The following is a 27,032-nucleotide window of genomic DNA, read 5'->3' as shown; positions in this document are numbered from 1 at the left end:
GAGACAGCACCGTGCCAAGAGAGTGGCTGCTGGCACCAGCGGGACAACCCTACACGCCCCCCATTTCCACTCTCCCCACCCTGAGCTCTTTGATCCCCGAATCTGCAGGTTCCTGGTGAGGCACACCCCAACACCAGTTTCTCCCCTCCTCCCCATGGCCATGGCTATCATCCAGAAACCTTTATTGATCACCTTCTGTATACAGGGCACAGTGTACAGGCAGTGGGATACTAAGAAGCACAGGACACAGGACCCGCCCAAGGCTTTGCAAGTATGAATGTCCAGATAAAATATGTGTCTCTGTGTGTATTTTATTTGAAATATGTGCATGTGTTTTCCATGTGTATTTTGCAAACATAATGTAATGTAGGTTATGCTAGGCATCAGAAAACATAGTATAAATACCAAATGATAATTGGATTTAGATGTAGCCAGGGCATCAGAAAAAGACTCCGGGAAGACAATTTTTTAAAAGGGTAGAAACGGAGAGACATCGAGGTTTACTGGGTCTCCTGATGTGGCCCAACACGTAGAACGCAAGATCATCTGGAATGGATTCCAATCGTAAGTGCTTAATTTATCAAGGCCTTAGAACTAAATTCCAGTTTATAGGAAATAGGGACTAACGAAATATGATAAGTGACACCATGAGGCACTGACCAGACAAATCCAGAATGCAGGACATTCTGCAGGGTAAGAGGCCAGGTTTATTTCCAGCAGTCAGGGTCATAGGCAATGGCTTTTCTGGGTAAAAGAGAAGCGAGGACACGGTCACCATCTGTAGTACATGTTGCTGGATTGGATTCTGGTTTGGACAACTTGCTACAAAGGACATTTTTGAAATAATTGAAGACATCTGAATATGGGCTGGATAAAGACGATAGTGCCAGAGCAGGAAGGACTGCTGGGCTAGGAGACTAGGAGAGGGCAGGGGGAGGGGAGGGCCAGGACAGGGCCACGGGCAGGGCAAGGGGAGCAGAGTGAGGTGGGGACAAGGAGAGGATGAGGGCAGAACAAGAGAAATGCAGAGCAAGGACAGAGTCAGGGGGACAAAGGGAGGGCAAGGGCAGGCCAAGAGCAGCGGGTGGTGGCAGCAGCATTGGTAACATTGATGGCCACAGGGATTCCACTGGCCTGGAGGCCCGTGGTGGTAAATCAGGTTCCTGGGTGGGTCTTCAGATGGTGGGCAGCCAGTTCCACCTCGCGGGACCCCTGCCCCCTGCCCACTCCTTCTCAGCAGCCAGTTCAGCAGAGGGTCCCTCCCAGCCTCTTCTACCCTCTAGAAGTGTGGATTCTGGCCTTTTTCTCAGTGGCTGGAGTGTTTCTGTGTGCCTATCCATTCTGCTGGCTGGCCACCCAGGTCCCGTGATTTCCTTAAGGGTGACCCTGGAGCTCCCTTCCCTCCCCAAGGACAACCCAAGGCCCTGCTGGGGGCCTCAACTTTTCACCAACATGGAGACCTCTTTTCTCTCCTCCTCACGTCCCTTTTCCCTGCCCACGCCCTTCTTTCTTCCTACCACTTTCTTGCCACTTAGGAGCTGGTAAGCTTGACAATGACTTAATTGCTCTGTGCCTCAGTTTCCACAGCTGTAACACAAGGATAACAAAAGTGCCTCCTTCACTGTTTTGTGGGGATTAAATGAGTTGCTATGTTTGACGGCTTAGATTAGCAACAGCTCTTAGTACCTGCGAGGTGGTGTTTTCATCAGCATACTTCCCTTTCATCTAGGCTTTAGTTTAGACACCTGGTCATTCTAAGGAACGGAGCCCCGGAGATCAATCCGAAGCCCAAACTTGAGGACTATGCAAGTCTTTCCATGTCTTGAGTGAAAACTCGAAAACAAAAGCTGGAGCCTCAACTGGATAATTCAGGCTAAAACATCACCTTGGTTATGGGGCAAAGTTCTCATGGGAGTTTTATGACCCTGTGGAAAATATTTTGGAGTATAAATATCCATTTAAGAGTCAAGACTGATGCTTTTCCAGATGGCAAACAGCTTAAAGATGTGCTTCTCGCTCTGCCAGGTTTATTTCTAAGGACACTAATTATCTTCTTAGAAATAGGTTCCTTTTAATAATTATGATTAGCTTGCTTTTTTTTTTTTAATTCTGGGAAAAGAACACATGCATATTTCATCCCTGGCCAACGGAAACCTTGGGTTTTTCCAGAGCAGAAATGGCCCGACCCATTAAGCACTCTCCGTCCCAGCAGAAACACAAAGGATGAAACCATGTTTGAATTTTGAGTGGGTCCACATTAATTTTGTTCTGAGAATTTTGCAGCCATCTCTGAGACAGAGACGTGCAGCTATGGTGGAGCTCTAGACGGGGGCAGCCCTGCTGTGGAGATGTCACAGGCTCCGTGCAGCAGTGTCACAGCTGCACTTGCCAGGGGAAATTTCATGTTCTGTCTTCAAGGCAGGAAGGTTGGAATTAATGCAGCTACAGCCAAGGGAGGCTATAACACAAAGATGCGAGTCAAATCTGAAGATAAAACTGTATAAATTATCTGTGTTTGGGACTCCAGATCAGAGAATGGGATAAGGAGAAGTGGAGGAGATTGACTGAACCTTGACTACTCAAGTACAATGGCTAGAGAGACAATAAATGGCATTGTGAACTTTCAAGATGACTTCTCTTGGGGTTCAGCTTGCCCGTGACATGCTTGGGCAGTAGCCAGAGAGAACATTTCCCTTTTGATGCTCCAGTTCTCCAAAGGGGGGAAATATTACCAGTGGCTGTCTGTGTAGCTGCTACCCCCAGCACCTCCCTGCACATGTTTGAGAAGTTAGTACAACTAATCATCAGTTTCCCAGGAGAAATTTACAACTATGCATGACCACAGTGACTATATAGGCACCAAGAGGAGATAAGAGGAGCTGATACTGCCACAATCCAAGATGGAAAATGGGGTGTCTCTGTAGGAAGCAGGAGGTGAAAGTTCCTCCCTGGCCTCCCAAACGCTGACGAATCGGGGCTGTGAACATTGTCCCCAAACTGATGCCATTGATGTTTTACGGTGCATCTCCAAACAGACCGTGACATTATCTAGCTTCAAGGAACTCTGTAAGCACCCAGGGAAGGCCTCCTTGTACAGAGGGAGGTTACAGACCTTGCTGCTAGGGAACCAAATCGACTCTTCAGTAGTTGTAGTAAGGAAATGTAGACTCCAGAACTATACTGTCCAATACACTAGCCACTAGCTACAATAGTAATTTAAATTTAAATGAATGAAAATTAATTAAATTTAAAAATTCAATTCCTCAGTCACCTGCGCCACATTTTAATTGATCAGGAGCCGTGTGTGGCGACCATATTGGACAGCACAGAGCCAGAACACTCCAGTCATCTCAGAAAGTTCTACCAGGCAGTACTGCTCGAGATGCATTATTAATGAGCCAGTGACCTTTCTTAGGTCATTCATCCCTTCCACAAGTGGTTGTGGCCCACTATACCATACAATGCCTGCTGCTACTATATTAACACATTAATACTAGACATTGCTATTTAGATAGTAACAAAGGGACTTGCTAAATCCCAAATTTAGACCTGTCTGTGCTGTCCAATGTTCTAAGGCTTTGGATGATTTACAGATTGTATATTCAGAATTAAGACTGATGTCTCCCTCTGAGGATGTTTGTCGGCATTCCAAGGATTGCAAATAATACAGAATCCAAACTCCGTTCCTGACTCTGCTAATCCTGAGAGAAAAAACTGGTCAATAACCAAGACACTGCTGTCGATGTGATTTCCCTGCCGGGTTCTGATAGGATCAATGAAATTGGTGTCACATTTTTCTCACCTAGGAATCCTACAGACTAGTAGCCCCCAGGATCCACACATCCACAACTTTCCAAATTGCCTCCCAGCTCTAATGCACCCTAGTGACTTAACTTGCCTTGGTATTAACCTGAAAGCCTTTTTTTTGCTTGACACATTGCCCCACTTTGGGTAGTTTCTCTCTGCCTTCGAAGCTGACAGCCATAGAGCTACCCCATGCAGCAAACCCCCAGGGATAACCCATTACTGGGGAGGGAGGACTGGGTGTCATGAGACCCAAGACCGGTGTGTGTCCCCACAGAGCTTGCAGGAACCAGGGTGTTCAAGTCACTTCTCTGATGTTAATTCCAAGGTGCTGCTACTGCTACTTCTAACTGTACTAGTGTCTACAAACAATTTTCACTTTCAGAGAGGCATGCTCCCAGGCGGTAATTAACAAAACGGGGAGTCATCTTTGTAAAGGCCTTTAAAACCTTTGTAAAGGCCTTAAAAACTGTAGATTGAGGCCACCACCTAGGAAACAGAATCAAATCTCTTTCTCCATCATTTTAGAAGATCCCTGGCTGACTCCTCGACAGGTTAAGAGAGCATAGGTGGTGCGCTTTATGGAAAATTCCTCGAGATGTGTTAATTAGCAATCAAATGCAGCACGTTTATGAGCTGCAACGCTTTCTGAATGAAGCAGATTCTAAGACAACAAGAATGAGAAGCTGAGTTCATTAGGGCCACCCAAGGGCTGTGAATTCCGTACCATGGACCAGGCCGAGGTAGAAGACTGCGTTCACCAGCACGCCTCCTTTCCGGAAGTGGTCGCTCATGTGCTCCAGCCAGTTGGCATCCAAACCGCTCACCGTCTGGCCGTTCGTGGAGACCCGAAGAGGAATGGTGACGGGGTAGTATTGCCGGCACTCCTGATGGCTCTTGGGTTTGTTGAAAAGGGCGAAGATCTCCATTTCTGTTGGAATTTGTAAAGGGGGTGGGGAGAGCAGAGTTCAGTGATAACAGGCTGCCTCACGGGGTCTCGTGGAATCTCTCAGGAGCCTGAAGAATTGATCTCAATGGTAAAATCTCTGTGAGGCGGCAGTGTTGCCCAATAATAAAACCTGATTCCTAGTAATTTAGGGCGCCGTGAAAATGACATGGGCTTCAAAGGTTGAACCTCAAGTATGGGACCTAGGTTTTGAATCTGGCTGTTATCTAGCTGTTACAATGAATAGCTGTTATCTGGGAGTAATTTGTACAGTTTGGTGTTGGAAAGAAGGACAGAGTAGACATTTCTAGAAATTCATAGAAAGGTGTTTTGAAAGAAAAAGCAGACCTACTTGGGCAAGAGCTGGTCTTTAAAAAATAGCAAATGTACACAGGCACATAAAAGCAAAAATACTGCTGCAATTCCAGGAACCTTGTACATCCCTGAACTCACTCTTTATAAACTGCAGTGGTGTTTCCTGGGGCCGAACCCATAATACTTAATCAAGTACATCAAAAATACATCATTGATATGTAAAAATAAGTATGTTCCAGTAAATGAAGGTTCCCGCCTGGAGTGGTAGGTCTGCTCAGCCAGCCAGACAGGCACTGGGAGTGGGGCGCTGAACTTTCTGTTTCTTCATTTATAGCTTGGTTCTTCAAAAATCAATACTCGCTACTACCCAGCAACCGACCTGCATCTGCCGTACGTGCTGCCGGCCATGAGTGAGTGAGCAGGACTGGCCTCCAGGAACAAATACCTGGAATTTCAATCTAAGTGTGGAGATCTATTTTTGTGTTACTCATTTAGTCCGGTAATCAGAGTACACCCAGCTTAAAAAGCACTGCTTACACAGGCTAGTCAGGAATATACTTTGGTTTCCAAAAATATCTATTTGAATCATAAGAAAGTCCTTACCCTTCTTTCAAAGAAATATTCTAAAGGTCATAAACAACGGTTGACATTAGCAAAAGGGACAAAGCACATTCATACTCCTTTCAGGAGACACCTGGCCTATACCCACATTCTGGGATGCTGGACCCCGTATTTCAGTATTTCATAATTTTGGCACTATCCAAATACTAGCTGAGTTAAATGGACTCACTTTATTTAAATAAATGAATTTTGAAAGGAAACTTTGCTTCCAGACCATAAAGGAAACAGCTACCACTTGCTATAAACAGGAGGGAATGATGAGGCACATTAACACCAAATATGTCCATTCATGTAACATCTAAAATTATCTCACATAGGAATTGTATTCTGGACAAAGGAAGTCTTTTCACAGCCCCATCTGGGCGAGCATCAACAGAGATCCCAGGGGAGCAATGCTGGGCCGTGAGCCTTTGTCATCAGCAAGAGTGAAGCTACCAGGGGGGCCATTTCAAGTGATCCATTGGCTGGAACCAATTAGGAAAGGAAGGTGCCCGTCTTCACAAGTGGCCACCTGGATTTGGAACAACCAACTCTGGCCTACTGATCATCCCTACCCCAAATCACCTTTCTCAGTCCACTTGTCTGACTCAGGAAGCCATCTCCAGTTAGTAAATGCTTTCGCATGAGAAATCAGGGCTCGGTGGAGGGAGCTGGCAATCACTAGACTACTTTGTGACTTTGAAATGCACACTTGAGGAATGGAGCCATGTAAAGAAAGGTTTGTAATGGAGGGGAATCAAGCAATGGATGGGAGTTGGGGTGGGAGCATAGAATGTGAACTAGATGATCAGGTATTTTCTAGTCCTAGGTGCCAGGGGTTCAAATAAAAGCCACAGCTACAAAGGCAAGAGGATAAACAGTGCTTTAGTGAGACCCTGACTTCATTTGGATTTCTTCAAAACCAGATCCTGTAAGCTTTGGGGTGCGAGTAGTTTATTTGGGAAGTGATCCCAGGGAACAGAGTGAGGGAGTAGGGGTGGGAAATGGGGAAGAGATGAAAGCCAATGACTGGGTTGCTGCCATGGCAGTTTGGCCTCAGTCCCCCTGGGGACCCTGAGACGTTGTAGAGAACACACCTCAGGTTGCTTTCCCAAGGGGCAAGGAAGCCAGGGCCTTTTTCCTCATGAACTGAGGGCCACTCCTGAGGCATTAATTCCCTGGGGCACCTGGGCCTACCAGGCATGTTCCCATTCCAGAGGACACCTGCAGGCAAAGGCTGAGAAAGCTGTTCTCAGGTGACCCCAAGGAGGTGGGGGCGGGTTAGAGCACCATCCACCATAGGGGGCTGTCGTCAAGTGCAAACGCATACAAAGTAAAAAGCAAACACAGCCTCCACACAGGAGAAGTGAGTGGGGAATTCAGAAGTGGCCAACGTCCAAAGAATATATGACAACACTTGATCATACAGAAGGATTCCCCACTCACACAGCAAGACTAAAACACAACTTTCCCAAATGCGTAATGAAACAGGAAAAGGGGAAGGCCAAAAGGAGAAGTGAGAGTGCCAGGCTGGGATGAATGGAAGATAGGGTCTGTCAGACAACGTAGCTGTGTGGTGCTACAGTGCCACCAGCTTTCTCGCCTGAGTCCTCCCCACGGTGGTGGATCCAAACCAGAGACAGAAGTAAATTTTTCAGGAAAGAAGGGAAATGCTATTGGAATCAAGAGCCTCCAAAGCATTACTAGTAGCGATGAAATATTAGGAGAAATCTGATTTCAGATGCGTGACCCTCTAGTAAACTCTGTCCCTCTGTCTCCTTGGCCAGGATCCTCTTTCTATTCACATGAACACCAGCCAAGAGAAAATGTCCCAGAATGATGCCCTTTGATGTTTTAATATTCTGATTCTCCAAGACACATCCTTACATGAGCAGGCACCAGAGATTCCAGAAAGAAGCCCCAAGTTTGTTTAAATTTTCTCAGCTGCTCTGTGACTCTGTCATGACCCTAGCTGAAATATTTTTCCAGACATGGGACAGAAAGTCCCAAAGGAGGGGGGAAGGCATTGTTTCTGAGAATGTTCCGAGAATGTCTGAAGATCTGGACTGGCGGAGCACCCAAGAAGCCTCACGACTGTCTTGTATTTCTATTTCTGTCTTGCTGTCTTTCTCTTTCTCCCTGACACAGGGGGCCTTGCTTAGTGCCATTCAGATCCCTTGTGTCCAGAAAAGTCCTTGTAATATGATAGGTGATGCACATATGTTTGTTGAATTGACCTAAGCCAGACAAGTGCAGGAAGCTAGGGAAGGAAGAGGGGGCGTGGAACCTGCTGGGTGCTGCCAACCTAAGAGCCAAGTCCACTCTGGCCTTGCTAAGCTCCTCAGGAGCAGGAAGGAAGGAGGCAGATGCCTAGTTCTGAGGCTCGTACCGAGCAGTGAAGTCGTAGGCATGGTTGGAAGTCTGCAGTCTGTCTGCAAGTAAGGACCCCCTGGAGAGCCTGTGATTTGCAGGTAGTAGGAGGGGTGGTTGGTCCTAGTGTCCCCGGAGACCTCCAGGCTGGAGGGAAGAGAGGGTTCAGAGTCTGGCTTAAATCATGGGGCTCCAAAGGCTAGACTGAGAGAGGGAGGGGACTGGCTGGGAAGGAAAAAGCGGGAATCAGACTTGGCCTGGTAGCTAGAGTGAATTGGGACTAAGGTCTGCTGAGGCCATGGGCAGGGGGAGCTGAGCAGAAAGGTTTGCATCCGGAAGGCAGGGCTCTAGGCACAATGGTGGGAAGAGAGGGCAGAGAGCCTTGGGCCTTTCCAGATGCCTGACTCTGGGAGGAGGCTGCTTTAGGTTTCAGTCAGGCTCAGGTACTAATAGCAGGCAACTCTGGGCTTGGCTGAGGCCTGTTTGCCAGGGCAAAGTGTGGAAACTGCTGCACGCACAGCACAGTACTCCACGGGAATCCACTTGTAAGGATGACAGCAGCCATATGCATGCGCACTGCATTTTTAAGAGCCTTTCACCTTCATCATCTCATGTGACTCCCTCAACCCCCAGAGAGGAACATCGGTTCTATGCCCAGAAGGCTTAAGTGGATCCCCCAGAAATCACAAGCTGGTAAGTGGCAACGCCAAGAGTCTTTTAAACCCCAAACTCTGGGCTGGTTCCCAAGTTTAACAAGAGGCTAATTTCTTCAGTGCACAGAAAGCAGGAGCTGATGACCATGGGTGGGAGTTCAATACCTGTTTGTTAATGGACTGAGTGAAAGGCCAGAGAGATGGTGGCACGTGGCAGATTTGTGAGGAGGCAGAACCACAGGGTAAAACCATCCTGGGGGCCCAGTGAGGGAAGGGGGCCACGTACCAGAAAAGCCAGACTCAGGAGGGCACCTTCTCTCTCTCCCCACACAATGAGCTGCCTGCAGAGGAGGCCTACTGACTAAAATCCCCTCAGCCGAAAAATACCATTGAGATCACTGGCTTGGGTTTCTGGCTGGCATTTTTAAGTATTTTAAATGAGTAGGCGCAGGGTAGGAAGGGCACTGCTCGAAAGACATTTTATTTTTATTTCTGCGACAGTGAAACAATTTGAATTTGTAAGAGCCTGTCTGGTCTCCTTGTTTCTGTGACCGGAATTTGCAGCAACAGCGACACTGAGGGAAGGACAAGTCAGGAATGATGGAGGCCAGGAGAGAAGTGACAGGTGGACATCTGTCGACGCCTTCTGACCTTTCCTGCACTGGCCTTCCCGGCTCAGCCTGCTTATTACAAATGAAGAAAACATGCTCCCCACAGACAGAAATGCCTCACAAGGTGTGGCTGGGGGGAGGCGTTCATGCTCTTCTGAGCAGAGCTGCTGGTGGTGTTTGTGTGTTTGCCATGAGGTGGGGGCAAGTGAGAGAAAGGAAGCATCCTGGAGCAAGGCACTGGGCTGTCCCTGCGCTTGCTCAGGTGATCTCTGCACAGCAAGGCCATCAAACCAATATGAAATTCCCCTGGACTAGAAATAAAAGTCAATGAGCACGAAGAAAAACACATGATGAGACTCCCAGGGACCTGCGTGGGCAAGGGGAGCAGTATAACCCATGGACCAGAGCCTGTGTTCCCAGGAGCCCGCAGGGATGAGGAGGCAGTAACCTGCCCTGTTTCTGGATGGAGAATTCACGGGCAAGCCCTCCGTGAGCAGTCGCAGCCCGGACTGGTTCCCCTAGGCCTCCTATAAAGGAAATAAATTAAATGAGGAGAAAGAAGGGGAAGGAGGGAGACTCCCTCTGGACTTTTTTTAATTGTCTTGCTATGATTGCCTATTTAAGCCCACCTGGCAGAAAGAGGAGTAAAAACACTTCACCCTCCTTAGGGGGCCCTGAGAGAAAGGCAAGCTGAAAGCTGAGCTAGCAGCAGGGAGGGGAAGCTTAGGGTAGGGGGGGCGTTTGTCGGGGGGCAGGGTGATGGTGCACAGAGAGACAAGACTTCCCAGGAAAAGCATGAGGAGGGTGGCTGTGGTCAGAGGAGTGCCATGACCAATGCGAACAGGGTCCTTGGACACGGTCTGCAGGGAGGCTGCATGCTCACATTATGAGATAAAATTGAACTATATGAAGGCATGGAGTGTGACTTTCCTTATCTGTGAAATGGGCATAATAACAGCATCTTCTGTCATCAAGCTGTTGTGAGATACAATCAAGATGACACATAAGAACTTAGAAGAGTTCCCTTAGAAGGTTACCAGCATCATGAATGCTGTGTGCCCATCCCCCACAAAGCCATGCACGGGACCAGGAACCCGTGTATTCATTCATTCACTGATTTAAAAAAATCCAAAGGGTCATGTATTTCACAAAAAGTGGAAAACAGGATAACAGTGAGCTACCTAAATTTCAGAGACCAATGGCCTCCTAAGCAGACAGATAAGGGACAGCCTCATGGGTAGACAATAGACAGACAGCTGTCCACCTTGGGGGGACGGGGTAGGGGGGAGGGGCTATAACACCCTCCACAGCTGAAATGCCCACTTACTGTCGGGTTGACCACTCCAGACACACATTAACCCATATTCCCTAGCAGGAACCAGTTTTCTAGTAGGTAATAGGGACTTGAGGAAATGAGACACAGGCCAAGACTTGTATGTTCAGGGTCTCTGTGTGTTCAGGGGGCGTGTTTCAGTGAGAGAGGTGAACAGCCACAGGGCAACAGAAGGCACCTGGGGGAAGGCAGGTCCTCGGACAAATCTTCCCAATTAATTCTCCGTGGGGTTAACCACAGGACGCAGGAAGTCTGGAAGGAATCTTGGACAAAAGTAGATTCTGGAACAGGACATATCTGAAAACTCCCGAGGGGAAGTTCAGCATTAACTGCCTCCTTTCTCAAAGCCAGGGCTCCATGCAGAGGAAGAAATCAAAGGTCAGGACCACTGAACCTGTACCCTAATAATAACAGCTCACACTTAGGACTCAAGCAGTGCTGAGTGCTTTAAATGCACATCCCATTTAACCGTTCATGAAGAAACTGTTGTTCTATCCCTATTTTACAGGGTAAGACACTGAGGCACAGAAGGGGGCCTGCCCAGGACTGCCTAGCTGGCAGGCGGCAGATGAGTATACATGGAGTCTGGTGCTTAACCACTGTGCTTCCTACCTCTCCACAACTCCTGCCCCTTTCTCCTGGAGGGGCCTATGCCTGCCCTGAACCCTGATCCCCTCAGCCTCCTGGACTGCAAAGAAGGGCTCTAAGGGGACCCGTCTTCCTTCTAAAGACTCAAAGCATACACACTCAGCACGACAGCATTGGGCAGATGGAGATTTCTGGAATAAGGCGTGGACATTCATTAGGAGGCACACACAGGGTGTAAGTGTGCTCTCAGCTACTCTGGAGGAAGCAGAAGTCTACCTTAAACAGTGGAAAACCCTAAATGAAGAGACCTACTTCAGTACATACTTACGTAGGATCCAGGCCTCGAGTAAACAGCAATCCTAATATATTCCAAAACCGAGCCAGCACCAATCTCTTCCTCTAAATCAACTTCGCAAATAAGTCCCCAGAATGAACCATCTCACAATTTTCTTTTCAGGAAGTACTGACATAACAGCGATAAGAACAAAAAAACGATTTCACCTTCTTTTCTGTTCTTAAAGCATGAACTATTCTTCATTTATTTAAGGCTAATTTCAAGGATTAGGAAATCAATAATAACACCAATCAGGGAGATGATCTAGAATGGCTAAAGAGAAAGGTCTCCGAAGGCCTGGGGGTCGCCTCCTGTCAGTCTTGTCACTTGTTCACTTCCAAAGACTAGAAGGGGCCACAGAGCTCCTGTAAGTACCTGGCTCTCAGGAAATGACTGGATGTTAGATTTCCCAGAGAAAGAAGAGGAAAGGGAACTATGGGGAGATAAAGAGAAATGTCACTCCCTGTAAAGTGAGGGCCTCGGGAAATCTTGATAGTCTATTAGAGTATGACACAGGAAAGACCAAATAGAGAGGGGAAGTGGGATGGTGGTTAAGCCTCCCTGGGCTCACCTGCGAGATCTGCCAATTTCCAGCCTGGGCAAAGATTTACTCTCTAAATCTCAGTTTTCTCAGCTGTAAAATGGGTAAGGATACTACAGCTCACCCAAATTGAAGGGCTTTCGGGACAATTAAGAGATCAGTCTTATAAAATGTTTATTGGCACCGGGCCTGGTACACTGGAAGTATTAAGACATGTTGGCTATTGTCGCCGTTGTGTTATTTGAAATCCCCAACCTAAAGCACATGCTCTGATGGCCCTCATAATGTAATTCAGAGGATTCACATATTGGTGGTCTCTCCTTGGCAGAGTGTTCTCTCCATGGTGCCGATCTGTCAACTATGTAAACTCCCTGAAATCGGGCTGTTTACAGCCTAGTGAGTTGAATCACCAATTTCCTGCACAATTTGTCCTCCACCGGCTTTCTTGATTTCTTTCTTTAGGCAGATATTCAAAATAAGCAAACCCAAAGTGGCGTGTATGTTCTGCATTGGTGCCGGCACGTTTACACTTCCTGTGTTACAGCAGGGTAGTTCAAGGGCAGTGTATGAGCACGGGGGCTGAAACAACTCACGTCCTAGAATCCACTTCAAACATGACATTTTGTAACAACTGTAAGTCAATTTTACGTGGTTCTGTTCTCCTTGGAAGTCACAGCTTCACTACGTAAACAGTCAGGGGGCCCAGAAAACGGCTTGATGAAGTTTCCCCTGTTTGATGGACTGCTATCTCTATACTCTAATTCCATTTCTTTTTTCTAAAATGCCATGGGGATTACTGAAAAGCTGAAAGCGTCTCTTCAAGGGGTCAAAAGTCCGTGTGCTGACATACTTACTTCCCGAGAGTGGTTTCTCATGCGTTTCTGATGGGTCACCATCCGGTCCATCCACAGTCTTGCTCACCCCGAGGGGTGAGAATTCTGCACTGTTTCCTTCTTCCAAGGGCAAGCTGTGTTGCTCGGCAGTGGGTGGCTCTCCTCTTGGGCCCTGGCTTGGCTCTGGGCTTCCGTCTACTCCTTTTGGAGCGCCGGGGTTTTCGTGGTCCCCATCCCTGCCAGGCTCCTGTCTCACATCTCTGGTATCCACCAGGGGACTGCTGCCTGCTGAGTTCACGGGGCAGTGGTACTGAGGTATGACACCGACAAATTTCAGGCCTCTACTCGCAGCCTCCTGGATCTGTGAGGCAAACAAAATGAAGGGAGCCAAGTGAATGAGATGTTCAGTCAAAGGGAGGGTGCACGCAACAGCCACATCTCCTCACTGGAGGCCTTTGAGGAGATTTCAGTTTGAACACGAGAGCCATCACGCTGGCCGAGGCTCCAGGAACGCTAAGCAGTGCCCACACCCCACCCCTGGCCTGACTGTGGACAGATAGCGTGGGGCTTGCTTTTCCTAACTATGGAAAAATAAAGCATTTGGCTACGAAGGGCTGGGGTTACCTTTCTTTGAAACACTGCATTAGTCCTTATTAGCTTTTTTTTTTTTTTTTTCTAAGAGGCTAGAAAAAGGTTCTAAAAGGATGAACTGGAACAAAGAGAGTTTGAAAGAGGAAGTTCATTTTGGTAAGAGTTTATTTTTTCATCAATTTTTTTTTCTCTGATGAGTCACCTGCTTCCTGCCAATCAGGCTACTGTATAATCTAGTATGTCTATATAACCATACACTCATTACCAGATGACATTTTATGACCCAAAGAGCTTCCTCTTTTAAACAATTGTTTTGGCAAAGAAGGGCAGAGGTGGGGGAAATCACCACTGTGCAGCAGCTGATGTGCATGTTCCCCACAAGAGGGGACATCTGAGGGACACCTGTTCCGTGGGGCTCTCGGTCTCAGCTGAAGCCAGAGGAGCCCAAAGACCACACCTGGCCCACAGGCATTGCTTGGGTAGACTCATGAGTCTGCAGGCCACAGTACACACCATCCAGTCTAGGTAATGGGTAACTTCCTTCTCACTTCCTGAGCCCGCAAGATGGGGGACAAATGGCCATATGGAATACTGTGGCATTTTAATTCTCCTCTCCCTAAAAAATCCCCCAGGGCAGCTATATGTAGGAGTCATAAGTGAAAGAAAAAAATGGAAGGTAGAGGCCTAATAAAATCAAGCAAGAGCCAGCCACAACTAGAAGCTGGGCGTTCGGGGACTTTCTGGGCAAGGATGCTCAAATAGATCAGGAGGTAGAGACCTCAGAGAAATGTGCGTGTTAGTCACTCTCCCCTAAGTGGATGACCTCAGAACATCTTGAGGCCTCTGCAGTGATCATCTCCTGACATTTGAGAATTAGTAACAAATATCAGCATGGCGCTACTCTCTCTAAGGGAGAAGCAAGCGTTGGCTGTCTTCCTTGGATAAACCACCCTAACTCTACCTAGAAGGTCATTTTAGTTCAACATTGTATATTCTAGAAAACAATCTAGAGCAGGTGCCGAGTGTGCAGTACAATCTTTCTACCAAGTCTAGCCTGTGCTCGATGCAACATTGACAACAGTAGTAATTACCACCTCTTGCAGACCATGTGCAACGCACTACACTAGGCCCTTTCCATAAATCGTTTCGTGTAATACTCCCATGACACTGCATAATATCATTATCTCCATTTCACATGAGGACACTGAGGCCCAGAGATATCAGATCATAAAACAAGTAGTGAGGAACCTGGGTTGAAAGCCAGGTCTGGCTTGGGCCCAAGTTCACTCTCTTAACCACAAAACCAAGTGGATACATCTCACGGCATCAAGTACATAAATGTTCTTGGACATGTACATGTTCACACACATGCCCATGGTTGGCTCAATTCACTCTTCAAAAGTTAAAAAAAACTTTCCATTCTAAAAACTTATTTTTCACTCATCGATTTATGATACCCACCGACTTTTAAAAATAATTTTGGAAAGCTTATAAAAAACATAGGTAATGAAAGTTTTAGGAGAAAAGAGTGGGGAGATAATTATACCAAAGAACCTTAGGTTAAGGGAAGCTATTGCATTTAAAGCATATGAGTTTCCTGGTAACATAGGCAAAAAAGATAAAGTCAATGGATTTTACAGTCTTCAAATGAAATAAGGGAACACACCCAGTCAATAAGAGAGAAGCATAATTTTCTACTAAGGAACAGAGAAATGTATTGTATGACTCTTGTAGAGCTATGGAGCAAAATGCATCTTCTTCAGCTTTACAGAAAATGGAGAGACATTTTTCTTACATCCTTTACATATTCTTAACCCCTGATAGACGGTGAAGACATTATGCTAAAGCACCAATCTTTAAAAGTCCTCCTATGTGGAGCTAAAGTCATATCATCCAAGTAATTGACAGATAATAGATGGACAACTGCAACAGATGACAGCATGCTAAAGTGTGCTGAGAGCCTGGGAACTGGGCCATGTTAATACTAACTTCCTTAGTTCCCATGGCATGGAGTATGATGGCTTTTCTCTACTCTTAACTGTTGGTGAAATAATGCTGCCAGCCTATGCTTCTTCAGAAGGATTCCGAAATCCTGGCTCTTCATTTAGTTTTAAATACATTATGCAAATTCTCAATCCACAGCAGTGAAAGTAAACTAAAACTAAACTTCCACAAATTTCTACATTTGAGAAAATAATATTAACAATTTCCAGATACAGCTCCTACAGGAAGGACAATTAGCTCTTTCCAAACCGCAGATCTCGATTTCAACGATGAAGCCCCTTAGGCTCCAGTCTGGCTTTCTCCCAAATAAACTGCAAGTCGGAGCCTCTCCATTTCTGCTGTGCCTGAGGAACAGGTGCACGCGCCCCTGCTACTTGTGTCTCACCACAGAGGAAATAGCTATGACTGTTGAAACATGTAAATCCTGTCCCACTGAGGGCTCAAGCGTAGAACAGTCTCAACTTGAGTCATGGGGTTTGAAGGTGGAAAGGCCTGGCTTGGAACCCCAGATGTATAACTCACTGGCTTAAGGAACCAGAGTATGTTACATAAGTTCTCTGTGCCTCAGTTTTCTCATCTGTAAAATGGGGGATAGCATACTTTCCTTGCAGTTACTCTGAAGATTAGACATATATGGCAAGTATGCCGAAGGATGGGGCAAAGAGAAGATACTCATGGCCGTCATTATTGCTCTGCCCTCTCTCATTAATGGGTCCCAGGCTTCCATGGCCCTGCAGAGACTGCTAAGAATCATGCAGAGTGAGCAGGTGAGCACTCTGGACACAGGGCAGTGTCCTAGCCAGCCCCTCCTCACCAGACTTGAAGAATCAGAGAGCCTTTGACATAAATCAGACACGTGCCCGTCTTCCACAACAAACTGGGCCATCATATTCCTTTGCCCTGTTCTACTGCCAACTTATCCTCCATGCCAGGGGTTCTCAAAGGGTGGCCCCTTACTAGCAGCATCCGCACCCCCCGGAAACTTGTTAGACACGAAAAGTCTCAGGCCCTGCTGAATCAGAAACTCTGGGGGTAGGGCCCAGATAGGTGCGTTTTAGCAAGCCCTCCAGGTGATTCCACTACGCCCTAAAGTTGGAGAATCACTGCTCCAGAATACATATTTCACAGGGCTGGGGTTTTGTGCACTTCTGTGTCCTCAGGGCTAGGATGATGTCTGATATATAGTAGGTGCTCAAGAAGTATCCGTTGAATAAACAAATGAATACATTAAATAATGAGTAAATATATATGTCTCCTCTCCCAGAATGACCTCCTTGAAGGTAGGGATGGAAACTGATTAATTTTTCAGCTTCAGAATTCAACAAGCATGTGATTAAGTACCTACACTGTCTTAGACCAACACTGTGCTTAGGTGCTGGGGATACAAAACTGAAGTCCAATTCTCAAGAAGCTTCACTCAAAAACACTTTAGAAATAATTATACTAACATGGTACAATAATGCTTATATTATAATGTCATCTAAAAAATCAAGATTCGAAACTTTATGGACATGATTATGACAGCTATATTTCTATTTGCGTCTAATTTTTCAAAATTTATCTAATGAGCATGCACACTACTTTTAAAAGTGAAAAAAGTATATATTTCAAAAATTTCTCATAGAAGGTGATAAATACAGCAATAAATATAAAAGTATAGAAATGACAGGGATGAATGTGATTATTTAAAAAGTTTCTCACAGAAGGTCAGGGTTGTAACACATGAAACAGTGTAATACAATAGGAAGAGGTGGCGAGTGTGGCAGAACTGGAGTGTGTATGCCTTATCTTAACCATTCAAATTCATTTTATTCCCCCAAAATATCATGTCAGACAAAACCTATCTGTGGACCAAATCTACAGGAGGCTTTGAAGGATGAATAGGAGTTCATCAGATAGGTGAAAGAAAGGGAGAAGGGCAATGCAGATAAAGAGAAGGAAGGATCGTCACGGGCAAAGGCTTGATAGTGTGCAAACAGCTTGACGTATAGAAGAAGCTTCTAGAAATATTTCTGGAACATGACATGAGAAGCCAGTAATGCACTGAAATGAGGTTGGGCTGAAAATCAAAAGAATCATATCATGGATGTCAATGGATACCGTGCAAATTATGTATCTCTGGCCTCTCACTTCACCCTGGAGGCCAGAAGATCCCCAATTTTCCCGCAATAGTAACTCGAAGAGCAGAGGAGAGTGGGGGTCTGAGGGCAAGGCACATGATTTCTTTGCTCATCTTTTATCTTAAACATTAATGAAAAATCTGTACCCCGCACCACAGTATGCATAGAATCAAAACTTTAAAAAAGATGCCAAAGTTAAACTCCTCCCATTCAATCCCAAGCATTCCAGAGAAATCCATGTCTCAGGAATTTTTGGCATAAATCTTTGTCTGCATCTCTTTAGGTGGGTTCCTGGAAGCAGAATTAATGGGTCAATGGATATTAATTTTCAAAGGCTTGATTCAGGCTGCCAAGTTGTTTACCAGAAAGGACAAATAGTCCTTTTTAACCAGAAGAACCACATTCAGGTTTTATAAAGATCAATATTTGGCTAGACCCTGGGGGCCTTGATACTTCTGGTTTTCTACATTACTCTAGTACAGGCACTTTCTTTTCTCTTTTTCATCAAGTCATTTGACTATGTTTGTCAAACTGAATCCTGTTTGTTTCCCATTCACTCATTTGTTCATTCATAACCTTTACTGAGCAAGCCCCAGGTGCATGATAAGGGGGGCACAGGTGGTGTTCTTCAGAGTTCCTCCTCAGCTACCAGCTCTCGTCACTCTCCACTCCCCATGGTGACCTCCTAGACTCACCTGGGTTTAGTTATTAGGCATATGTTCATTATCCCCAAATTTGGACTCCCCAGCCCTCATTTTCCTCAGGGGTTCAGATCATAGCTGATGGAGTCCATCATAGACCTCGTTTCTCAAACTGGAGTCACAGGTATCTTCCTTAGCTCTTCCCTTTCGCTAACCCTGTGTATCCACTCACCATATCCTGCCATATTTATTCCCCCATGTTTCTTGCATTTTTCCACCCTACTCTCCATACTTCTATGACTGTTTTACTTCAGAAGCTCAACCTCTGTTGCTGGATACCACCGTTACTTCAGGCTACACCAGGTCTTCATGAGCAGGTTGTCAAATCAATATGGAAGACCAAATCATGAATACTCAGTCCCCTTGGTTATAGGATTCTCCACAGACTGTCACATGCATGACCAAAATTTCTCTAACCACTGTGCTCAGTTAAAACAACAACTGTTAGCACTGTACAACTCTTCTACTAAGAATTCCTACACACATTATCTTAGGCCTCAAAATAATACCTTAAGAAGAGGAAACTGGTTCAGAGACAGTTACCTGACTGGCCAGACGTCTCAGGGCTAATCACAGGCAAAGCCCGGATAGGACTCTGAGAATCTTAATTCCAACCTGATGCTCCTTCAATGATACCACTCTTTCCACTTTTATTTAATCCAACCTGTGCCAAGATGCCCAGTTGGATACTAGTTTAAACTGAAATACTCCCTCACCCACCTTCTTGTTTCTGCTGCATTTAGGAACCATCTCACCATCAGCACTTAATGGAGTAATAATTGCTGGTTTGGGCATAAAAAATTAAATAAGACCATTTTTCATGGATCCAAAACTTCATTTAACTTCTCTATAAAGAGTAAGAACAAATCTGATGGTAACTGTATTTTCCCAACCGAAAGGCAGGGATCTCGTGATGTGAAAAAGATTTTTTCTTTTTTTAAAATTTATGTCTATAAAAAGTCTCAATGCATTGTAAAAAATATACCCTCCTTGGATATATTATTTAAAGAACCACTTTTATTAAAAAACAAACAAACAAACAAACAAACAAACAAACAAAAAAAAAAACAAGATGCTATTGGGATACGTAATCCCAGAGAATCTAGGACATATTGTCTGTTACTCTACTTTCAAAATGAATACCATGCTGCTGATGATAGGTGCAAACATGTACTGCGTCTCGTACATCTGTTCATGTTTAGAGTACGTATGTCAGTCAGAGTGAAACCAGTTAGGGAGAGATGGGACACGGTCTGGATCTGATAAAAAATGAAAGCTATGTGTAGCATAGGAAAAGGAGCTAAAAAGCCTCCTGCCAACAGGGCAGTGGGAATTGCAGTGGGCACAGGCCATATAAGAAGACATAGGTGAAGGGTCAGGCACAGTCTAAGACCATTTTGTCTGAATCAAATGAAGACGGTGTCATGGTTAATTTTTTGTGTCAATTTGGCTAACCTATAGTGACTAATTGTTTGGTCAACACTAGATGTCCAGATGTTGCTGTAAAGATAGCTTTTAGATGTGATGACATCCAGAATCCACTGACTTTGAGTAAAGCAGATTACCCTCCATAATGTGGGTGGGCCTCATCCAGTCAGCTGAAGGCCTGAAGAGCAAAGACAGGTTTTCTGAAGAAGAAGGACTTCTGCTTCCAGACAACAGCATAGAAAATCTGCCCGAGTTTTCAACCTTCAGACACAAGATTGCAGCATCACCCTTACCTGAATCTCTCGCCTGCAGGATGGCCCTGCAGATTTTGGAGTTGCCAGCTCCCATAATGATGAGCCAATTCCTTAAGATAAATCAATCTCCATCTCAATATCTCCTTCAATAGATAGACAGACAGATGCAGTCTTCCCTCATTATTCATGGGGGATTTATTCTAGGGCCCTTGTAGATACCAAAATCCAGGGGTGCTCAAGTCCTTTATATAAAGTGATGCAGCATTTGCACATAAATTATCCATCATCTCCTATATACTTTAAATCATCTCCAGATTACTTATAATATCTAATACAATGTAAATGATATGTAAATAGTTGTTATACTGTATTGTTTAGGGAATAATGACCAAAAAAGAGAAAAGACTACATGTTTGGTACAAATGCAACCTCATAGGCCTAATGACATAGTATAGCCAGCAACAACATAACATTCTTTTCCAAATATTTTCAATCTGTGGTTGGTTGAATCTGCAGATAAGGAACCTGTGGGTATAGATGGCTGGCTATAATCCTATTAGCTCTGTTTCTCTGGAGAGCTCTGACTATACAGGAGGAGAGCAAGTAAAGGGAGTGAGGGGACTAAGACAGCACAGGGCAGGCTGATGGAGGTCTCGAAATCTAAACCTGACACGGTGTGAAATGAAAAGATGGCTAGGAGCTCTCAGGAGGCCGTGAGAGACCATGTACCCCAAACAGAAACAAAACCAGCAGGACTTAATCTGGTATTGATTCAAGGTCCCAAGGGACAGGATGAAACACAGCAAGAAGTCTGACAACCATCGCTGTTGCCCAGGTACAAGAAATTTCCCCACCATGTTTTTAGGTGAGGGATGTCATAAGAAATCTTAAACTGATAGATGTAATTTCTATAAGCTGTAGGCAGTTTCTAACCTTATGATGAACTGAATGGAATGCCTATAACTAATGGCTAATTAATGCTGGAAATCAGAAACGTACTGACTTTGTAAAACTACAGCACTCTGCTTTCTATTATGGTAGCCACTAACCAAGTGTGGTTACTTAAATTTAAATTCATTCAAATAAATTAAAAATGCAATTCCTCAGTCACACCAGCCAATTTCACGTGTTCAAGAGCCACGGTGCCTATAGACTACAGTACTGGACAGTGCAGATACAGGACATTTCATCTCCACAGAAAGTTCTATGGGACAATGCTGCTATAGAGAGTAAAAAAACATAATATACTGAATAAGAGAAACAGAGCTTTCAACAATGATTTCTGAGGCATATAATACAGGGTAAAGACCACGACTCACATGCACAGACATCCCAAATATAGACAGACCACTGACCTCTGACACTTCCTCATAACTCTTGGGCCACCATTCTGTGATAGCTGATATTTTAAAATATTTGGGGATCCATGGCATATACAGGGAACCGACACACAGAAGCATGTACTGTATGTCAAGAACAGGCACAAAAATGCTGTTCTGGGTTGCACGGTTACACACGTGTCTTTACGGTGAATATTTTATCATATACACACAACCCTTCTCATGTTTTGTCACCTAAACTCTTGTACAGCTTTCTGAAAAGGGAAGGTTCAAAAATAACATGAGTTTTAGCTCAAGTCTGAAGCTGTCTTCAGTTCTGACATGTTAACATTTAGCTTCAGGAATTGAAAGCTTTACCACGCACTGCTGGGTGTTTAGCTCTGTTATGGAGCTACTAGGAAAGAGCGGGTAGACCATCTGGTGTCGTTGTTTTCTCTCTTAGTGACTGAGAGGTCTTAGAATGAGCACTGGACAAGGAGTCTGAGACCTAAAGCTTTGTCTACCTCTGCCACTCACTAGCTTTGTTACTGGTCAACTTGATTTATCTGAGTCTGTTTCCTCATCTACAAAATGGGGATAATAATATCCATTCATTCTTTCCATAACTATTTACTCAATATTTATAGGTGCTGGGGAAACACTAGTGAGCCAAAAAGACATTTCTCCTGCCCACTTGGATTTAATACATGTTGGTTTTACTTAAGGGGGTAACTGAGAGAATCTGAAGAGTTAATTGGTCCATCCTTCGCAATCTGTTGATGTTCAGTCTGAGGGACCACTGCTTGCTCTGAAGTCCCAGGCAGGACTGGGATTTGCGGGAAGGTACTTTTTTATTTGCCTCTGCTATTAGAAGAGAATGGATTTTAGGAAATCCTGAAAGAACTCAGACAACTCTAAACTTAAAACAAAAGGAAGAGGAGGGGCCCCGTGTTCTGGTGGGAGTAGAGAATGGATCCATCCTGTGGTAGCTCTGTTCATGGTAGGCATTTCTAACAAAAGTTTTGTTTGCGCTCACTAGCTGTGTTAATTGACTCAGTTCTTTCACCCAGATTACACCTAAATTATTAGACAATTTCCCGACTCATTAAAAATGTAGCGTATTGGAGTTAGAAATAAATAGGACTGTTAAACTTCCACTGCCCAAAGATCTTGAACTAGCTCTTAGTGTCCCCTGAAAGCTAACCTACCAGAAGACCCCCATCTGCGTCAAAAGTCTAAATCAAAGATGCAAAGAAGGTGAACAAGGAGAGGCCTATCTGTGAGGAACCACCTAATGGTACATGAAAGAGCAGCTAAGTGGCCAGCAATGTAGGGCCAGAGCTACCTTAGGAAGAGCTGGAACCCGCATCTCTAGCACTGTCAGGAAACTATCTCCAAGTTTTGTCCCTACTTTTCTTTATTTGTTAGCATCATTTTTCTTATCTAAAAACAATTTTCTCCATGTGGCAGAAAATATGGCCATTGCCAACTTCTGAGTATTTTTGCTTACAGCTTAGCTACTAGCAGTAGAAGGCCTACACTTCCTGGTTATATACAGCAAAAGATCCCAGGGAAGGGCTCACATCGGTCCAACTTAGGTCAGGTGTCTTCTTCTGAGCCAATCAGCTCTGGCCAGGGGTAGGGTGGCTCCCCTGGAAATCAGACAGCTGCACTGTGGGAACAAAGCAGCTCTCCGAAGAAGAGGAATGTCAGGACAAAACAAATATTTAAGTATCTATCATGCAGCTACATTATGTTATGTGAAATACAATCTGAAATTTGTTCAGTACCCACATGTACTAAAGAAGAGAATATAAGCCAAATATTATGTGAGGCAAATGATATTTAAGCCAAACAAAAATAAGCAAATAAATCTGTATCTATCACAACAATGTTAATATATTTTGTTCAAAGTAATTCCTGCATCAGTGCTCTAGGTTATTTTGTCTGCAGAGACATAGCATTCTATTACTTCACACGGAGTATCTGTGCATCTCTCCATCAGTTCTGCTCAAAAAACTTTCCGCCCCCCAACTTTATTGAAATATAATTGAAGACCAGTTTTTAAAAGAATATTTCTGGAATTGATGTCCAACCCCCAACCATTCAACTACACAAAGCAGTTTTCCATAATAGATCAGGAGGGGCACAATGGAAAGAGTCAACATGCTGGATCAAACAGTGTCAGCTTTGGCATGTTTTCACTAGCCCTACAAATCCCTAATCTCTCTCAATGTACGCCCATCAGCAGAAGTTATCGTGTATGTGGTTGCCTGTACTCAGACTAGGATCCTGGAGCAAAAGCAAAGACCTTGGCCCAAGAGAGCTGCAATTATCCAGGTAGGAGCACTGAGGGAAAAGAACTGAGAGGAGAATCTGCCATCACTTGCTAAGTCTGCAAGACTCCCTAGATTTACACGAGTCCCAGTATACACCCACAAAGGAGCTGGATAAATCAAATCTCAAAACCTCATGTTAGCAAAGCACTTAAAGAGATTTTCATCATAGTCTCGCGGGAAAGTCAAAGAATGTGCATGGACCTCACAGTATGTTCTTTTGTGGCTGCCTAAATCCATGGATGGTAAAATAACCTTAGGTGGAATCTCTGCTTACGGAAATGGTGTGGGGGAAGGATCCCCATAAGACTAGCAAAGGCTAAGAGGTAAGAAAGTGTCATAAGTTATGCAAAAAACAGCAAATTTCAGTCTTCCTGCATCAAAAATTCACACTCACAATAGCTTACATTTACTGGAAGCCAAACACTGTTTTAAGGGCTTTACATAGATTATCTCATTTGGTCCTTACAATAAAAATAAAAAGGAAGTATTCTTTTTTGTCCCCATGTTACAAATTAGAAAATTAAGGCACAGAGAGGTTGCACAAACTGCTCAAGGTCACACAGCTACTAGTGAATGCAAGTAAAATTCAAACCTAGCAGTCTGGTTCGAGAGCCCATATTCCTACCTATTACATTACGCAGTACTGTATTTGCTACAGTATATCCTATGCTTTAAAAGCCGTACCAGGGCTAGACCTTGAAGGGTGTTGACTCTTTAGAGTCTGAACTTTTTCTTCTGTAGGCAATGAGATGCCATTATTTCTGAGCAGCAGTGGCATAATCAGGTCTGTCCCAAGGAAAATTACTGTCTACAGGATGTGGTATGGGACGAGGTGGGGGCAGGTGACAGAAGTGAGCAGATGGGAGGCAAAGAGAGTGGCTGGGGGCCAGGGAGTCACTGCAGAGCTTGTGGGAGAGGTCATACCAGCCTACCCTTCCCATGGAAAAGGATGTGAGAGGTCGGTGGGAGAACAAAAGAGGGACAGCAGTCTGCTGACTAAAAGGTGGTACACCACGGGACTCTGATCTGACAAACTATTGGTAACCTCTCGTCCCGACAAGGACACTTTTGAGAGCAAAAGGTGACACTACTAATTACGTTGTGACGACAGGCGCGAGCTACAACTGATCAAGCAAACGGAGACACAGGGTCACCTAGTGAAACATGACCAGCAGTGAAGACCTAGAAAGCTGCTTTAAAAAATAAGCAGAGGGCTGTTCTTTTTCATCCTTCCCCGTCTAGTGTGTGATCCGCTTCCTCCATCACTCTCCTGCTATTACATCTTTGGTTTCTCTGCCTGGCTCCTCTCACAAATATCAAAGCTATCCAATCCACTTAGGGTTACAGCAAGGGAGGCTCAAGGTCTTCCATCAATGGACACTCTGCTGACCAGCAGTCCTTCCCTTCACCCTTAGCAAATATTTTGTGCTTCCTCTTGGGGTGCCCCACCCCACAACGTCTTCACACCCCTCCGCTTTCACAAGCCTTTGTTTTATCATTCAAAGTGCATTTCCATCTGGGGACCTTAGCACTTGCAGCAACTTGTTTGGGATGCTGTTCTACTAAATCTCCCCATGACTGGTTTCTCCTTGTTATCAGGGTCTCCTCTTCCCATTTACGGACATCCCTGAAATCCCAGTCTAAAAATGGTCACCTGGTCATGCTTCAGCATTATCTTTTTGTTTAATTTTCATCATATAACTTATTTCCACATATTTTTTACAAATGTATTATCTGTCTTTCCCAGTTGAATGAAAGCTCTGTGAGGGCAGGAACATTGTCTATTTTGTTTCCTGCTCTGTCCCCACCATCTGAAGTAGTTCCTGGTACCTAGTAAGTACTCAATAAATGTTTAATAAAGGAATGAATAGATAGGAGATTAAATTTGCAGAATCTGAGGTTACTTCTAAGTGGAAACATCTATGTGTCTATAATTTCGGTAAATGCCCATCTGGGGCCAATAATGTTTTGCAAATACACTCATGGAGGGTTTGAAAATCTGCACATCATTTGTATCATATTAACAGAAAAGAAAACTGAGCCCAGAGAAATTAAGGGGTTGCAGGTCCAGGGGTACATCGCAAGAAAGCAACACTATTAAAATTATTTGCAGCCCCTGGGTTTCCAGTCCATCTCGTAACAAACCAGGTCAATCTTCCCTTCAGGAGAAAGGAAACATGTAGCTACAAACAATTTGTTAACATCGGTAATTCTTATCAAGGTTAAAAAAGACCTCATAACTGGGCATTCCACTGGGACTTCTTTCATAAAGGTACTACTTAAGACAAGACAATGCATTTCCTAAAAAAAAAAAAAAAAAAAAAAGAAGAAGAAGAAGAAGAAGAAAACAATAATCTAGGTAGAATCCACAATCTTGGAGTTGCTGAGGTTGACAACTCCAATTTTATACTTTGGTAATACTAGTGACCCTGGAATTAAAGGCTTGGGGTAAAGAACCCAAGGGTTTATTAGGACCCCTGGGAATGTTCTGGAAAATCAATTTTAGAGTCTTCATGGAACTCAAATCTCAGTACCACAGTTAAATGACTGAGGCAAAAGAACATAAGTTTGAAGAACTTTAACCAGGAACAGATGTTTCCTTTCACACCACGCTGCTTTAACATCCAGTATTCGTGACATTTTCCCCACTATTCCCTGATTTACATAGGCTTCCAAAACATTAATGAAAGGCGCTTTAACAAAATGTTGAGATGGTGCTGGTGGGCCAGTGCTATCCGAGTTTTAACCCTTGGTTAAAAAAAATTCTTTTCTATTCCCATGACTCCAGACCAACAAAAATATAACACGGTCCTAATGGTATTTGAAACCCCTATGGTAAACAGAGCAGTTCAACTAAGTACTTGGGGATGGTTTTCATTACAATGTGCAAAGAAATGAATGTTTTATTGTTCTTTTGTAAATACCCTAGAGAACCCTGGGATGGTTTTTCTGGAAGATGGAAATGATTTGAGAGAGTTTCAGATATCATGAAGATATGTGATCTCTTTGAGTAACAAATAGGGTGTTTTTTTGGTGGTGGTGGTGCGGGGGTGTCTTTGCATTTACAACTGTTGAGAATTACACTTAAAGATTATTTTCAATGCCCAATAACTCTTACATTCAATATTGAACTTATTGTTTCCACTTCTTGCCTTCATTTTTATTTTTTATGTATTCCATGTTAATCCTGCACGTCTCCAAGTCCTCTCCTAACAGAATGAACTGTGAATGAATAGAGCATGTCTGAATTCATGTGTAAGGCAGACCGTATTTTCCAAAGGTCATCACAATAATATTTCTCATCCCACACGGTCTGCTAGACCCTTCTCCTCCCCCATTAAGAGGTGG

The 27,032-nt window shown here is 44.4% G+C and overlaps 1 protein-coding gene across 1 annotated transcript in view; it reads right to left on the bottom strand.

Annotated features, from left to right (window-relative positions):
* The window catches only part of RFTN1 (raftlin, lipid raft linker 1), a 186,843-nt gene that overhangs the window by 47,275 nt on the left and 112,536 nt on the right, over window positions 1–27,032 (bottom strand). The window contains exons 5-6 of the mRNA XM_033133101.1: window positions 12,950–13,289; window positions 4,532–4,735 (exon numbers count right to left, since the gene is read on the bottom strand). Coding sequence (XP_032988992.1) covers window positions 4,532–4,735; window positions 12,950–13,289 — 544 coding nt within the window. The remainder of the gene's footprint in view (window positions 1–4,531; window positions 4,736–12,949; window positions 13,290–27,032) is intronic.

Source organism: Rhinolophus ferrumequinum, chromosome 17, assembly GCF_004115265.2.
Source record: "Rhinolophus ferrumequinum isolate MPI-CBG mRhiFer1 chromosome 17, mRhiFer1_v1.p, whole genome shotgun sequence".
In the NCBI taxonomy this organism is placed as follows: Eukaryota; Metazoa; Chordata; class Mammalia; order Chiroptera; family Rhinolophidae; genus Rhinolophus; species Rhinolophus ferrumequinum.
This window is presented reverse-complemented; position numbering and strand designations above follow the sequence as displayed.